This window comes from Heterodontus francisci, chromosome 6 (assembly GCF_036365525.1).
Source record: "Heterodontus francisci isolate sHetFra1 chromosome 6, sHetFra1.hap1, whole genome shotgun sequence".
NCBI classification, from domain to species: domain Eukaryota; kingdom Metazoa; phylum Chordata; class Chondrichthyes; order Heterodontiformes; family Heterodontidae; genus Heterodontus; species Heterodontus francisci.
The window spans coordinates 63,519,221-63,533,649 of record NC_090376.1 but is presented as its reverse complement, the minus strand read 5'-3'; the positions used below and the strand labels follow the sequence as shown (position 1 = coordinate 63,533,649).

The following is a 14,429-nucleotide window of genomic DNA, read 5'->3' as shown; positions in this document are numbered from 1 at the left end:
TTTACTCTTCCAGAGAATTATTTCCACTTTAAACTTTTTAAGCATTTTCGTGTTCAACATAGTCATGTTTTTAATAAGTAAACCAAAATTAGAAAATTGGTGGGAGTCCAGAACTGGAATTGTGAAGGCATCGAAAGAATTTTAATTTTAATTGACTAAGCTAAATCCACCTTTTTATATAGTGCGTCAAGCTATTTCCAAGGAAGCCCATCCTCTGCCCTCTGAGTGATATAAGACATTTAACGAATTTCAGGTCAAACATTAACAAGCCCACATCATTCACATGGAGCTTTCATCCCTATCTCGGTGACGTTTGTCTCTTTCATCATCTGGCGCTGCTGATGAAGCCCTCGCACCCCCCCCCCCCCCCCCCCACCTCTATAAATCAATGTAAATGTGTCCGCTGAGGGTGATCCAGAGAACAACGCTCTCCGGCCGTGTTAGTCCTGGTCAACCAGCTTCCAGGAACTAAGAATCAAACGTAGGCACGTTGCGTCCCCAGGTTTAAGGCAAGACATTTCATCCAAAGGTAGGTCGATTGACAGGAAACCACTAGCATAAAAAGAGCTTCATTGTATTATCTTGCAAGCACTATGCATTGATGTGTTTATGAATTGATAGGCTCTCCACATTCGTGCCCGTTCTTTGAAGTTAGTATAAAAGCTGAGCTGAGCAAAGAAACCGACAATGTGCCTGTGAAGTTGGAACTTACCCTTGGTTCGATGTCGGCTCCCTCCCAAGACGCCTCGCTAGAGGTGTTTACATCCTCGGTTATGGAGCTTTCTTGCACGTTATCATTCCAACAAGCATTAAAATGCTTTAGTGTCTGTGCAGTTTTCTTAATCATTTGCAGCTGCCGCCGAATTAAATGGATAAAATACAGTGAACAAAAAAAAAATCAAAAAACAGCGGATGTTAGAAATCTGAAATAAAACAGAAAAATGCTAGCGAGTTAGGCAGCCTCTGTGGAGAGAACAGACAAGCTCTCGCTTCGGTTCTAGATCCAGTTCTGAGGAACAGCCCCTATCCGAAACGCTAACTTTTCCCTTTTTTCCACAGGTGCTGCCTGACCTGCTCAATGTTTCCAGTAGTTTTTTTTAATTAAATACAGTTATGGTCCATACCTTCGGGAAAAAAACAGACTGATCAGCCCAGAGTATTTACACATAATTCAATTTTGTATTTAATGTTAAAAAATGAATTAGGTGGTGCACTTATCTACTTCCTTAACCAAAAAAAAAACCGAACGCGCCCTGCATATTTCAGGGATTTCTCTGGATCGAACACATTAATGGAAATGATAATCTTATTGATCGCCTTTAGCAAAGTCGGTTTTCACCCCAATGCACTGAGCGAGTGCTTGGCGATGTGTCCACCTTCCCCAGCCCTGGGCATTTGCTTGAACATCCCAATTGTACAAAGAGCCGATCTTCACAGTCTCCCCTTATCTTCACTCGCCGCTCTGTCCTGCTCAGTGGGCTGGCAATATTTTACTCCATGCTGTCCATTACTAGAGAGGCGTCTTAGCAACGGCAGTTCGCTGCCGGATTCCAATCATTGCTCCCACCAGAGTTATATCCGTCTGTTGATGTATTGTCCACATCGCAGCGTTAATCGTCACTGCTTAAAAGAGACATTTTGAATTGGCCTGAGCCGGTGGTTCACTGAATCTCAAATACAGCAATAGACAAGATCTTTGTTCAGTAAGTTGATTTTTAAAAATTCACAGTGACCTGGATATGCATTATGATTCATGTATTCATTCGGAATAGTAGGAATATTGTGTATATTTTTTCCTCCCTCAGGTTTCTGTGGATTAGTAGCCTTGCTGCCAGCTCCATTTCCGACAGAAAATGAACATTCACGTCAATGGGATAGTAGCTATTGTCCTATTTTATCTGTTAATCCTTTGTGTTGGAATATGGGCTGCTTGGAAAAGTAAAAATTCATGCTCAGAACATGCAACAGATCGGAGTGAAGCCATAATGATTGGAGGGAGAGATATCGGGTTACTAGTTGGTGGGTTCACCATGACAGGTGAGTGCCAAGTGGCTTTTTATCCCATTCTGAAGTTCTCGGGAGCAGCTTCGCCCATCGTTCAATCTGTTCAAGCCGTGTCCATTAAAGGCAGCGGCTAACGGTCCCCAGTATTAGTCCAAGAATAGCTATAGCGAGCAAAGAGAGAAAACCTCTATAATGTTTGGATTTTTGGCGCCTGTTCTACTTACACGGTTTAGCTCTGTGAGAGAGTAAATACGAAGACTAAATCGTATGTTAAAGACCGTTGGGTTGTTTCTCAATGCAAAGTTCTACAATTTTGAAAAAAAGGTTTAAATAAGTCATGAAGTGCCCATTCATAGATTCACCCGAATGATTTGCTGTTAGGCCAAATTCATTATCGACCATAATAGATTGATGGAAGAAGGTGCGGTTTGATTCTCCGTACACAAACATTTGAAGATAGATATTACATCAAAACCAAGGTAGATACTTAAGCACTTCTCAGTGCATTGACCGTTCTGAACTATCCCCCTCTCCAGAATCGTTGTTTCCTTGTTAGCAGTTTCTGTAAGGTGTAAGTAAGTAAATCATGCCTCACATGTGCAGTGTTTAATAACGGGTACATTAATATGCATTGTCTTTCAATTCCTGTTATCTTGCTATTCCCGTCTTCTGTTGGGACTACAATAGACTCCGCCGGTATTCCATTTGCTATTGCGCTAGACTAAGGCTGTCTTTCATTAAACAAATCCTTCTTTTCCCTTTACAGCGACCTGGGTTGGCGGTGGTTATATCAATGGCACAGCAGAGGCGGTTTATGTTCCTGGGTACGGCTTGGCCTGGGCACAGGCTCCATTTGGCTATGCACTCAGCCTGGTTCTAGGTATGGACCGAAGCTCTTGGGCATTGTACAAATAAAAGCGACTGGAAGCTTCAACAATTACCACATACAGCACCAGCAATCCACACAATCAGCTCTCCATATCCACAGTCAGTATCTATTCAGCAGACTGTCAACAGGAACGAAGTTTAACAAATCGCATCGCACAGAACCGCTCAAATCAAACATGCAATCCCTACAAAACTCAGTAGCCAACCTCTCAGAACTAACACATAACCAGTTAACAACCAATTTAACTCAATAAGCTGTCAACTAATTTTCGAGTGGCAAGTTTTCATATTATTAAAAATAACATTGATATAAATTTGATTGCCACTTGCAAAAGTGGATCACTAAAATGGACAAAGGTCAGTTCATTCGCCCAAAAGGTAGGTGCGATGGGGATATGTTTATGAACATTTAGCGGGTCCAGTAGATGGTGTTTTTATTGATATTCATGCACTAGAAAAACCACGAACGTGTGCTCACAAAGTGCAAAGACCGCTTCTAATATTTTCTTGATACAGAATAGGAGGCTACATTTTCTTACGATCTTTTATTAAATTCGGTCTCGTTACAACGAAAACATTCAAGGCAGGGTGTAACATTCAGAGAACCTTATTACTAGTAATGTGTTGGTCTTTCCAAGATAAAGGAACAGTTAAATTAATTAAATCCAAATCGGCAAAACACAACTAAATGTACTAAATATGAAGAGGTTTTTAAATCATGTATAGTTAATGTGGAAATGAATTTTCACTGTGTTTCATCGGAATAAAACTGCAAATCGTGATTATAAACTACGGAAATTATTACAATTTAATTATCATCTGAATTAATAGAATAAACTGTCTCTAAATACAATGCGTGCTTGAGTAAAGGCTGGGTTTCGGGTTCCAGCAGGGACAGAGGGACAGGGGCTAACTCCAGGACATCAGGCATCTAAAGGGTACGGAAGGAAATAGGTTACAATTTTTAGTTCTTTTGTAATAACTTTAATTGCCGATTATGTTACTTTTTGGGATTTAAGGGTTTCTCTATCTTACAGGTGGCTTGTTTTTCGCGAAACCCATGCGAACGCGGGGCTACGTGACCATGTTGGATCCCTTTCAGCAGATTTATGGTAAACGAATGGGAGGATTGCTCTTCATCCCCGCTCTCATGGGAGAGATCTTCTGGTCTGCAGCCGTTCTGTCCGCTCTAGGTAAAGTCCTCCTCTCGCCATTAAGGAGATGTTTCATCGCAACAATGTCAATTCAGACCAAGTATTGCCACAGTGCGCGTCTCATTTACGTTTCGAAAGAAAAGGTCCCATTAAAGCTTTAGCGACAAAAGTAACTGCAGTGGCCGTTTCTATGTAGGCAATGCAAAGTTTTATTGTAAGGTGATGCAAGTAAAGGATGAAAAGAGTGTTTTCTTTTTATTTAATTCACTGGAGGCCAACATTAAGTTAATAAACAACCGTTTTTTTCAGGCGCAACCTTGAGTGTGATTGTAGACATCAACATAAACATATCCGTTATTGTTTCTGCTGTGATCGCAATATTCTACACTCAGGTGGGTGGATTGTACTCGGTTGCATACACGGATGTGGTCCAGTTGTTCTGCATCTTCATAGGATTGGTAAGCATAATAATTGAAAGAATGCGCGTTTTATTCACAACCTAAATGAACTGGTGCTCAAAGAAAGCCAATGTTTCAACATTTGAATATTTTTTTTCAGTGGATCAGCATTCCTTTTGCCATGTTAAATCCAGCAGTTACGGATATCAGCATCACCGCAAATCAAGAAATTTACCAGGAGCCTTGGCTGGGGAGTATTAATGGACCGGATGTCTTTACCTGGATAGACAACTTCCTATTACTGGTATGGGTAATGTGTTTGATGCCTTCATAACCGTCATCATATTGGTAAATGTATATAGATGAAGCCAGCAAACTAATAGCGATTAAATATAAAGTATAAATATATATAGTAAATATAATGTTCCCCACACGATGCCTTATTAATGTATAGTTAAGAGATATACGAAGAAATTTGTTACAATACAATTATTAATTGCATTCATTTTCAGATGTTGGGTGGAATCCCGTGGCAGGTGTATTTTCAGAGAGTCCTTTCTGCATCTTCTGCTACCTATGCACAAGTTCTCTCCTTCCTGGCTGCTTTCGGCTGCGTCCTAATGGCCATCCCATCTGTACTTATCGGGGCAATTGGAGCATCCACTGGTAAAGTAGCCTGGTCTGCATAGTATCATTTCAATATTTCAATTTATTATATCCGAACCGTTCTGAGATGCTGCATAAACGCACACCTGGGTACTACAAAAAATCATTTATAAAATTTTTTAATCTTTTCCCCATAAAATTTGGATTATTTGATAGTGTGAATTGCTATTTTCTCTGTTTCGCTTTTATTATAATTGCCTTCGTTTTGTTAGCATTGTTAATAAAGCTGAATAACATTATTTGCATTAAGGCTTTACCTCAGAACTTAAAGTTAAAACTTATAGTAGCAGTCTTTGAAAACTTGGAAGGCCCATGTTGCTTGTCCATCTTTCTTCAATACACACAAGGTTGGTACCCAGAAGAATGGCATTACATTAACTTTAAATATGCTGCATCACAAAAATTCTGAGATGAATTGGAAATTACATTATAATTTATAACCATTATGTCACTGGTTGATGGAGAGAAAAGCCATAATTAGATTTTTAAGACCTAAGTCTTCTGCTTAAAGTGAAACATATTTGTGCTGCAAGTGGACAGCTAAATGAGAATCTGAAATATACCGAATGGCAGTCTATACATCTTGTTGATTGGAGCATTTGCTCCTGCACAGCCTCATTCCCAATACAGCCTAACTGCGATGGATGAATCTTTTTTAAGTTGACAATGTTTTTACAAGCTGCATAAACTGTTTCCAACATTTAATTAAATTATCTAACAGAGGACTTGGCCATTCAAAATGCTTTTATAAGTGTAGCTATATAGTTTTCATTTCCTTATAGATTTTAAAGAGCCACATATAAAACAAACTGAGAAAAAATAATTGTATTTCCAAATTCCCATAGTAATATCTTTCTGTAGCAATTAATTGAGATACAAAACTTACAAATGTATGTACTGTGATGCTACTATTGATCAAAATCGAAATATGTTATGTTGGTATATTGACAAAATCACTACTGCAATTGTTAATATTAACAGCTTTCTGTTCTGATCACACAAAAATTAATTTCATTTTGAAAGAAATGAAAACAAATTGGGGATTACTCTAAAATATTAAACCACAGAAAATCATATTATCACAATATTTTCTTGTAATTGTATCAAATATTTGTAATTGTCCAGATGCAAAATAGCATCAAATATTTGCAATGAATAACATTGCTTTTGTCTGCAGGTTGTTATACAATAGGTACAATTTATATCCAGATGGTCCTTTTTTCCATATAGATTGGAATCAGACCTCCTATGGTTTACCAGACCCCAAGAACAAGAATGAGACTGACATGATTTTGCCAATAGTACTGCAGCATCTGTGTCCAGCCTATATTTCCTTTTTTGGCCTTGGAGCTGTCTCTGCTGCAGTGATGTCATCAGCTGATTCTTCAATCTTGTCCGCAAGTTCTATGTTTGCTCGGAATATTTACCATCTTGCATTCCGACAAGAGGTAAGCTTGGATTTCAACAAGGCAATTATTCATACAGGTATGTTCTTACAAGTGAAGAAGCACTGAGCATTTTGTGCATTCACAGTTCATATAATTATTTTTGTGATTCTTGGAGCAAATATGAGGGCAAGAAGTTCTATTTAAATAATACACAGTTGCTCCAAAATGAGTGAGATGGCAGGGAGTTGGATTTCTTTTCTGGTAGATCTCCTTCATGATATTATTAAGTAATATGGAGCATTATGAAAATAATAAATGATGTTGTAAGTCACCGTTTAGGCCCCATCTGGAGTAATGTATCCAATTTTGGGCAGCGCACTTTAGGAAGGATGCCAAGGCCTTGGAGAGAGAATAGAGGAGATTTGCTAGAATGGTCATTGTGATGTGGAACTTCAGTTACATGGAGAAGTTGGGGTTGTTCTCTCTAGAGCTGGGAAGGTTAAGGGGAGATTTAATGAAAGGTGTTCATGAAGAGTTATGATAGAGTAAATAAGGAGAAACTGTTTCCAATGGCAGAAGGGTCGGTAACCAGAGGACACTGATTTAAGTTAATTGGCAAAAGAACCAGAGACGAGATGAGGATTTTTTGCAGTGAGTTGTTACGATCTGGAACGCACTGCTTGAAAGCGTGATAAAAGCGGATTCAATAATAACTTTCAAAAGAGAACTTGATAAACACTTGAAGCAGAAAAAATGTAGGGCTTTGAAGAAAGGGCACTACAATGGAACTAATTGGATAGCTACTTCAAATAGCTGGTATATTAACAATGGAGCAAATGGCTTCCCGCTTGTGCTGTATCATTCTATGATTCTATAATGCATTGTAGCTAAGCATCAAATCATTTGGTAGAATTCTAGATCAGTTATTGCTGTTTAATTCAAAACACATACTGATACAATGGGCTGAAATTTATGAGTGCACCGCAAATCGCAGCGGTGGGCTCTGTTGTCGGCAGTCTTCAGGCACGGATGCGCCATCGCTGAGCCCCCGCGATATTTCACATGGGGGCTCATTTTAATGGAGGGGGCAGAGCAGATGCCCCCGATGACATAGATGGGGCAGCAGCACTGCCCAGCAATGGCATCCGGCGCCACGGCGCAGGCGCCTGTGCCATTTTTAAAGGGCTTTCAAGCCCTTATGAGAAATTTTAAATTCTGAAGTAACATGATGGTTAATTGTGTTGAAAACATAAAATGAAAGCTGGAGGCCCTTTCCCAGCCACCCCCGCCCCCCACTCCACCCGGCCAACCCCCCAAGTGGTAGCTTTTGGGCCTACATCACTAAAAGTAACTTTATTCCCAGCCCAAACCTTCACACCCCCCAACCTCATAGCATTTGCCTTTCAACCCCTTCCCACCATCCCCACAGCCAATAAAAACTGTTTTCCCTGCTTCCCCCCTCCACCCCCACTCCACGGCCGGTGGCCGTAATATCGGAGTGGAACATGGTGGGTTAATTTGAATGATTTTATCTTAATTATAATATTAAAATGAAGGCCCTGCCACCGAATGGTGGGGGCAGGGGGGGGCACACCGAGACCTCACCGCTGTCGGTAAAATGCGGCAGGGCCTTCTCAGTGACCTCATAAAATTCAGCCCAGTATATCAGAAGCTCGGGGTTGGGGCGGGGTGGGGGTTGGGGGTGGGTGCGGGGTGGTGGATAGCTATAACCTCAATCATTGTAGTGCAGTGAAGAGGTCATAGCTAGATATTGACTCTGTTGGTACAATTCTACTTGAGTAGCTTGAAGGAAACCCATTTCACATTAGCCTCTTATGTTCATACGACAGTGATTAATATTCTTTTCTCAATTGTTTATTGCAGGCCACAGACAAAGAAATAGTGCTGGTAATGCGAATCACCATCTTTCTGTTTGGAGGAGCTGCAACATCCATGGCACTGCTGGCCCAATCAATCTACGGTCTATGGTATCTGAGTTCAGATCTTGTCTACGTTATTATCTTTCCTCAGTTACTATCAGTACTCTTCATCAAGGGAACAAACACATATGGCTCCATCGCTGGATACATCTTTGGCCTTTTGCTTCGAGTTAGTGGTGGTGAACCATATTTACATCTGCAGCCACTTATTTGTTATCCTGGATGCTATTTAGACCATAGCTTTGGAGGTGAACCAGTCTACATTCAGAGATTCCCCTTTAAAACCATGTCAATGTTATTCTCCTTCTTGTGCAACCTTGGTGTTTCATATTTGGCCAAACACCTGTTTGAAAGTGGAATATTGCCACCAAAATTAGACATTCTTGACAGTGTTGTGTCAAAACACAGTAAGGAAAACATGGACAAAACAACCTTGGTGAATCATGACAATATTACTTTGTCAGAGCTGGTACATGTTAATCCAAAACACAGTGCTTCAGCTAATGCTGCTTTTACCAATAAGGAAGCATTTGAGGACACTGAGCCAACTCCTGAATTTTCCAAGTTAGACAATGATTGACCCTCCATCCCTGTGATCTATTGAGTTCAGTGCAATCATAATCAACCAAGGACAGTACATTAACAATATAAAATAGCATTTTAGTGATTATCGGTATTTTTAGAAAATAAAAGAAAATCATTTATATCAGTATTTTACTGAGATGATTGTTCTCTTAAATACTGTTGTACAGTATTGTTTTAATTCATACACATGAAATCAGATTAAGCTATAATTTTTGAACATGGAAGGTTGTAGGCTCTTGCTACTTTATATTGGCACATTGCAGAGAGAGCGTATTATAATTTATATGGACTAAGTAGTGTTGTGGGTCTTTATATAAAGATAGAGGAATCATGAACTGTCACAAATTCATTGGTCCACTGTTCTCCCTATACTCTATAATGAACTGGACTCCGCGAATAGCTGCCTCATCCCTTGTTGATGCGATTTTAATTGTCACTTATTATTCCATTTACCTACACTTATACTTCCACATAAACATTCAAACATAAACAAAAATATATGTACAAATAATGGACCTGATCAGTTATTACCCTTGTTTTTAACTGATAAAATAGCAAAGTATTTAATGACAGATCTAGTTAGTACCCATTTCTTATCTATTTATTGCATCTATAATCTGGATTTCATTCCAGTTCATTTGGGAAAACTGGTGGAAATGAAATCTTTCAATGTTATTGCTCATCACCAATACCCTGGTGATCACCTGTGACCTGAGAACCTATGTTTAGAAATAAATATGATCATTAATGCCATCAACTTTTGGCATCTGAATGGCATACCACATATATTTCAATATTATTTGCACCTTAAAGATATGCAGTATCAATTGATCCACAATACAGATTAACACCACTGCTTCAATAATAACAGATTGCCTTATAGTTAAAAAAAAACCAATCTGTTAAAGCGGGAAATTATCTACAGATTTTAAGAAGGTCAAATGGAACAGCAGTAGATTCCTTCATAAACACGCCTCATTTTTTTCCAAGGCAAAGGGAATTGAATATAGTTATGCATTAATGTCATTTTTAAATTTTGTTTCATACTTTACATTGTATATGTAATTTAAGTAAACTATTACAGGTTGAGTGTTATAAAATGCAATGCAGGATTTGCACTTTCATACATGTTTTTATAATCTGTTAATTTTAGGGTATGGCTATTGCTCAGTGCAAGTGATGTCTTGTCATTTGGCCAACGGGCATAAAGGATGCAAGATGTGAATGTTATTTTAACCTAGTAGAACATGCATATATCATATTTTTGCAGCATTATTTTGTATCCATTTTTTACACCATGGGACCAAAATTGCTCATGGGTTGTACTTGTCTCCTGCAGCAGCTCCAGCGGGAGACCATCAGATCCCCCACTGAAAAACAATACAGACCTGGTTCCAAGGAGGACCACTATTTCCAGGAGTTTGTTTTATTTTCCTTGTGAGGGGAAACTATCATCAGGGTACTGAGCCAGGGGCAGGGACTGCCTACAGTGGAAGCAGCTACCCTGAAAAAGGTTAGGCATACTATCCTCCACAAAGACAAGTATGGGCGCCACCCATAGGGTCCAGGACAAGAAGTTATCCTGGAATGCTGAGGACATCCCCTGATTTTTTAAAATCAGATCAGCTCCCTTACAAAGAGGTTGAGGAGCACATAGTGAGGGTTGGCAGGGCCTGGATAACATGCCCTAAATGTTGGTGGGTACTGGAGTCCCCGGTTGCATGGACAGGTGGGCACAGAAGGCATGCCATTGTGGTGCTTGCACCCATCTGCTGCATGCTAATTTGGTGCTGTCGCATCAATCCTGAAAACTCCGGTGAGGTCAACGCTGGTGAGCACTGGAGTGATCTTATCCCGAAGAATTTTGGCCCTTGTGTTCTGAAAACCAGTGAAGTATCATGTACTATTCTATTTTAACGATCGGACATGTGCATTTTTGGATATACATTGAAGTATTTCAATCTTGTTCCATTTACATCCTGTTCCTGTTAGCATCCTAGTATATTCTGGATCAAACTGCTATATTAATAATCTACCATCCTCTTCAACTGCTAAATCAATCAATGTAGCTGATAAGAAACTTTTCTGTTTTGCTGATCTCCATTTGGATGACCTACTTCTCTCCTTAAACTGCTAGGGAGAACACATTTCCTCATTTATTAACATCCCATTTCATTCTTATTCTACAATATTAAGAAAGACAATTTATTCAATCTTACCCATCTGAAGAATATACAATCCTTCATCATGATATCCAACTGCTTCTTAAATGATTCCATGGATCTTACTTCAAGTCATTTATCTGTTGGTCTATTGATCACTCCTTGTATGAAGAACTTCTTGATATCAGCCCTAATTTTGCCTTTCACTAGTTTCAGCCTGTGCCCAGTTTTCCTACAGCCATGGTTTAACTTGAAGTACTATTCCAAACTTAGTTTTTCTATACATGTTACTGTCTTATATCTCTTCTCAATCACCTCGTTTGGACTATTAAGAGCCCAAGTTTCTACAGACTGCACTTGTAACTTAGTCTGACAGGAGGGATCAGAAATAAAAATAGAAAATGCTGGAAATACTCAGCAAGTCTGACAGCAACTGTGTAGCAAGAAATAGAGTTAATGTTCCAGGTTGATAACCTCTCATCAGAACTGGGAAAAGTTAGAAATGTAATCGGTTTTAAATAGGTCAAATAGGGGAGGCTGGAAAAAGAACAAAAGGGAAGGTCTGTGATGGGGTGGAAGACAGGAGACATTGGCTGGAATTTGACGGTGGGCAGACGGGAGCTGGCCTCCGACGTAAAAGTCAGTGGCGAACCCGCTTTTGCCTTGCCTGGGGATCCGTTCTGTATTTTACAGGTCTCCAGGCTTTAATTGTTCCAAGGCGGGACTTTCACCCACTTGAGGGAGGAAGTCCTTCTCCATTGAGCTGCCGGCCAATCAGCGGGCCAGCAACTCTTAGTCCCAGCGCTACTGGGAGCGGTGGCCACTGCTGGAACTGAAGCCCAGCATGCACAGAAGATGCTTGGGAGCCGGGAAAGCAGGTAAGTTTTGGTTGCCTCACCAAGGGTAATCGGTCAGGCCCCAGCGAGGCAAGGGTGATCGTTTGGGGGGAAGGGGCCTTGTTCGGTCTTGGGAGTGATTGAGGTAGCGGGGGCGGCCCTCCATCGGGCACCCTGTGCTCGATGAGCAAGGCCCCCCCTCGCACCCCCACCCCCGAGATGATCGGAAGCTGCCTGCTTTTCCCAGGTGGCTTTTCCCAGCTCCATGATGCCCGCTCGCCACATGTAAAATCTGTTTGGAGGCGGGTGAAGGCCCTTAAGTGGCTGTTAAGTGGTCACTCAAGGGCCTTGATTGGGCAGGAGTGGGCAGGCCATTTTTCGCCCCCCTCCCCACCCACCCTACGTAAATGGGGCGGAGGCAGGAGCGGGTTGGGAAAGCCTCCCGGAGCCTCCCGCTCCATCATATAGCCCCCCCTCGCCACCATCCGGCTCATTGGGGTGGCATAAAATTCCACCCAAGAAATGACAATAGAGTTGGTAGGACAGAGCCAAAGGGAGTAATAATGGGACAATGATCTTCAGGGCATTCCATTTAGTTCTTTTATTTATCATCTCAACATTACTCCCCAAATAAAATACTCACTGCATCCTTATCTTCACCCAATTCATGTTGGTTTTCTCATCTCTTTTTTTCAACTAAGGAGGAATTAGACTGAGTACAATCCTAAGAATATTGTACTGTTTAGTTGGTGTTGCTAAGAGATCAATGAGTCTTAAAGTCATTCATAATGAATTGGAATTGTTGATTGAAACCAAAGAAGTAAATTGAGAAGTTTACACCAGGATGTGAACAATTCTATATTTGTAGCATAAATGCAAAATCTCAGCAAAATTATTAAAGTTCTGCTCTATCTGGAAATTCTGAAGTTTTCAGAATATGAATGGCATTGCCAAATTTTGGGGGAAAATTCTTCACCATGCTGAAAGATTGAAACCCAGATGAGACAAGTTAATATTAGGAAATTAGAAATAATAAGGGAAATCAAACAACATTTTTACAGAATGTTAAAACAATTGAAATTGATGGCATAAAAGCTTGAAGAGGTAATTAGATATGTTTCTAGCGATAGAGGGATTGCAAAATTTAATGACAAGACAGTTAGGGAATGTTAATCGATCAAAAAGAGACAGGCTTTTTGGGTCAAATGGCCTTTTCAAGTATCACTTTGGTGACACATTTGCATCATTGAAATTCAGGGATTATTGCTAAGGCATAAACTAATTATTACAATGACAATTTAATTTTACCTCAGACCATTTAGACTTTTTAGCGTGGAGTTTTGATAGAAGACTTGATTTGTGGTGACACAGAAGTCTGACAGAGGAAGGAGAGTATTTAAACTGTTTCAAATATCACAGTCTATATGCAAAGCATTGTGTGAATTTTGTCTGTTACTGAAGATTTAGAAGTGGCTGACATTAGATAATAAAGTTAATTTGATTTGAATGGTGGGGTGGGGGGTGGAATTGCAAACAATATCAAAGAGGATAATGCACTGGTCATATGCAAAATGCCAATTTTCAGATACTTAAGCTATGTAAAATGGTTGAGAATTAAACAAGGGATTCACAATGTGGTATATAAGCAATCTCCTAGTTTTTCCACTAACAATTTTTTCATAACTTGACATCATTTTGCCTTTATTCCTTTCAACTATATTCAATCAGTTGTAGATTATGTGTGTAGACAATGTAATGTATGGTATGCCTCAGATGATCAGGTGAATGTACAGTGTAAATACATATAATGTATATTTTTGGCTGTGTCAGAGTTGTCATCTGAGGATTCTATTAAGCACGGTTGTATAAAACACTATTTGTGTATTCGTCATTTGTGGAATAGTATAGCACTCAAATGTGATATTCAGGAAGCAAACTGTGAGATATGTTACTTGTCTTCCTTTCCACTAGAACAATAACTGTTTGTAAAGTGTCCATTATCAGCTATTTCTGATATTCATTATGCAATATTAATCAAATAAATTATGTGATTTAAAAATGCCTACACATTTACTATGTTTGCTGAATTGCAGGGGGGCCCACTTATGGCAAGCTTAGCTATAGTGGAATGTTAACATCAGAATTTGTTAATAGAACGATATTCCTCCTAATGTGTCCATTTAGCATGAAAATCTGCCATGATCGATTCTTCCAACAACAACTTGGATGTATATGGTACCAGAAACATAGTAAAAATGTCTCACGACACTCTACATATGCACAAATAGTGGGAGAGCTGTTGTAAAAGATTTAGTGGAGTTGACCAAATGGTGTCAAATAAGTAGGGTTTGACAAGCTTTTGAAGTTGGTGAGAGAGGTAGCAAGGTGGAAGGGTTTAGCAAAAGAGT

The 14,429-nt window shown here is 39.8% G+C and overlaps 1 protein-coding gene across 2 annotated transcripts; it reads left to right on the top strand.

The window, feature by feature from the left end:
- Nucleotides 1-374: 374 nt before the first annotated feature.
- On the top strand, nucleotides 375-14,065 carry LOC137371347 (high-affinity choline transporter 1). 2 transcript variants are annotated; one of them, XM_068033802.1, is made up of 9 exons: nucleotides 375-529; nucleotides 1,806-2,037; nucleotides 2,771-2,884; nucleotides 3,930-4,085; nucleotides 4,356-4,504; nucleotides 4,605-4,748; nucleotides 4,957-5,110; nucleotides 6,341-6,558; nucleotides 8,383-14,065. In XM_068033802.1, the coding sequence occupies exons 2-9, from the start codon at nucleotides 1,854-1,856 to the stop codon at nucleotides 9,016-9,018; spliced, it is 1,755 nt and encodes a 584-aa protein (XP_067889903.1). In that variant the 5' UTR covers nucleotides 375-529; nucleotides 1,806-1,853; the 3' UTR covers nucleotides 9,019-14,065. The 2 variants fall into 2 exon arrangements, with proteins under 2 accessions (XP_067889903.1, XP_067889904.1); XM_068033803.1 differs by lacking the exon at nucleotides 375-529 and adding an exon at nucleotides 1,184-1,703.
- The last annotated feature ends 364 nt before the right edge of the window (nucleotides 14,066-14,429 follow it).

Coding starts and splice junctions, on each gene's coding strand:
- LOC137371347 (XM_068033802.1), top strand. CDS start 1,854: ATGAACATTCACGTCAATGGGATAGTAGCTATTGTCCTATTTTATCTG. Junction 2,038..2,770: donor TGGTGGGTTCACCATGACAG/GTGAGTGCCAAG, acceptor TTCCCTTTACAG/CGACCTGGGTTGGCGGTGGT. Junction 6,559..8,382: donor ATCTTGCATTCCGACAAGAG/GTAAGCTTGGAT, acceptor TGTTTATTGCAG/GCCACAGACAAAGAAATAGT.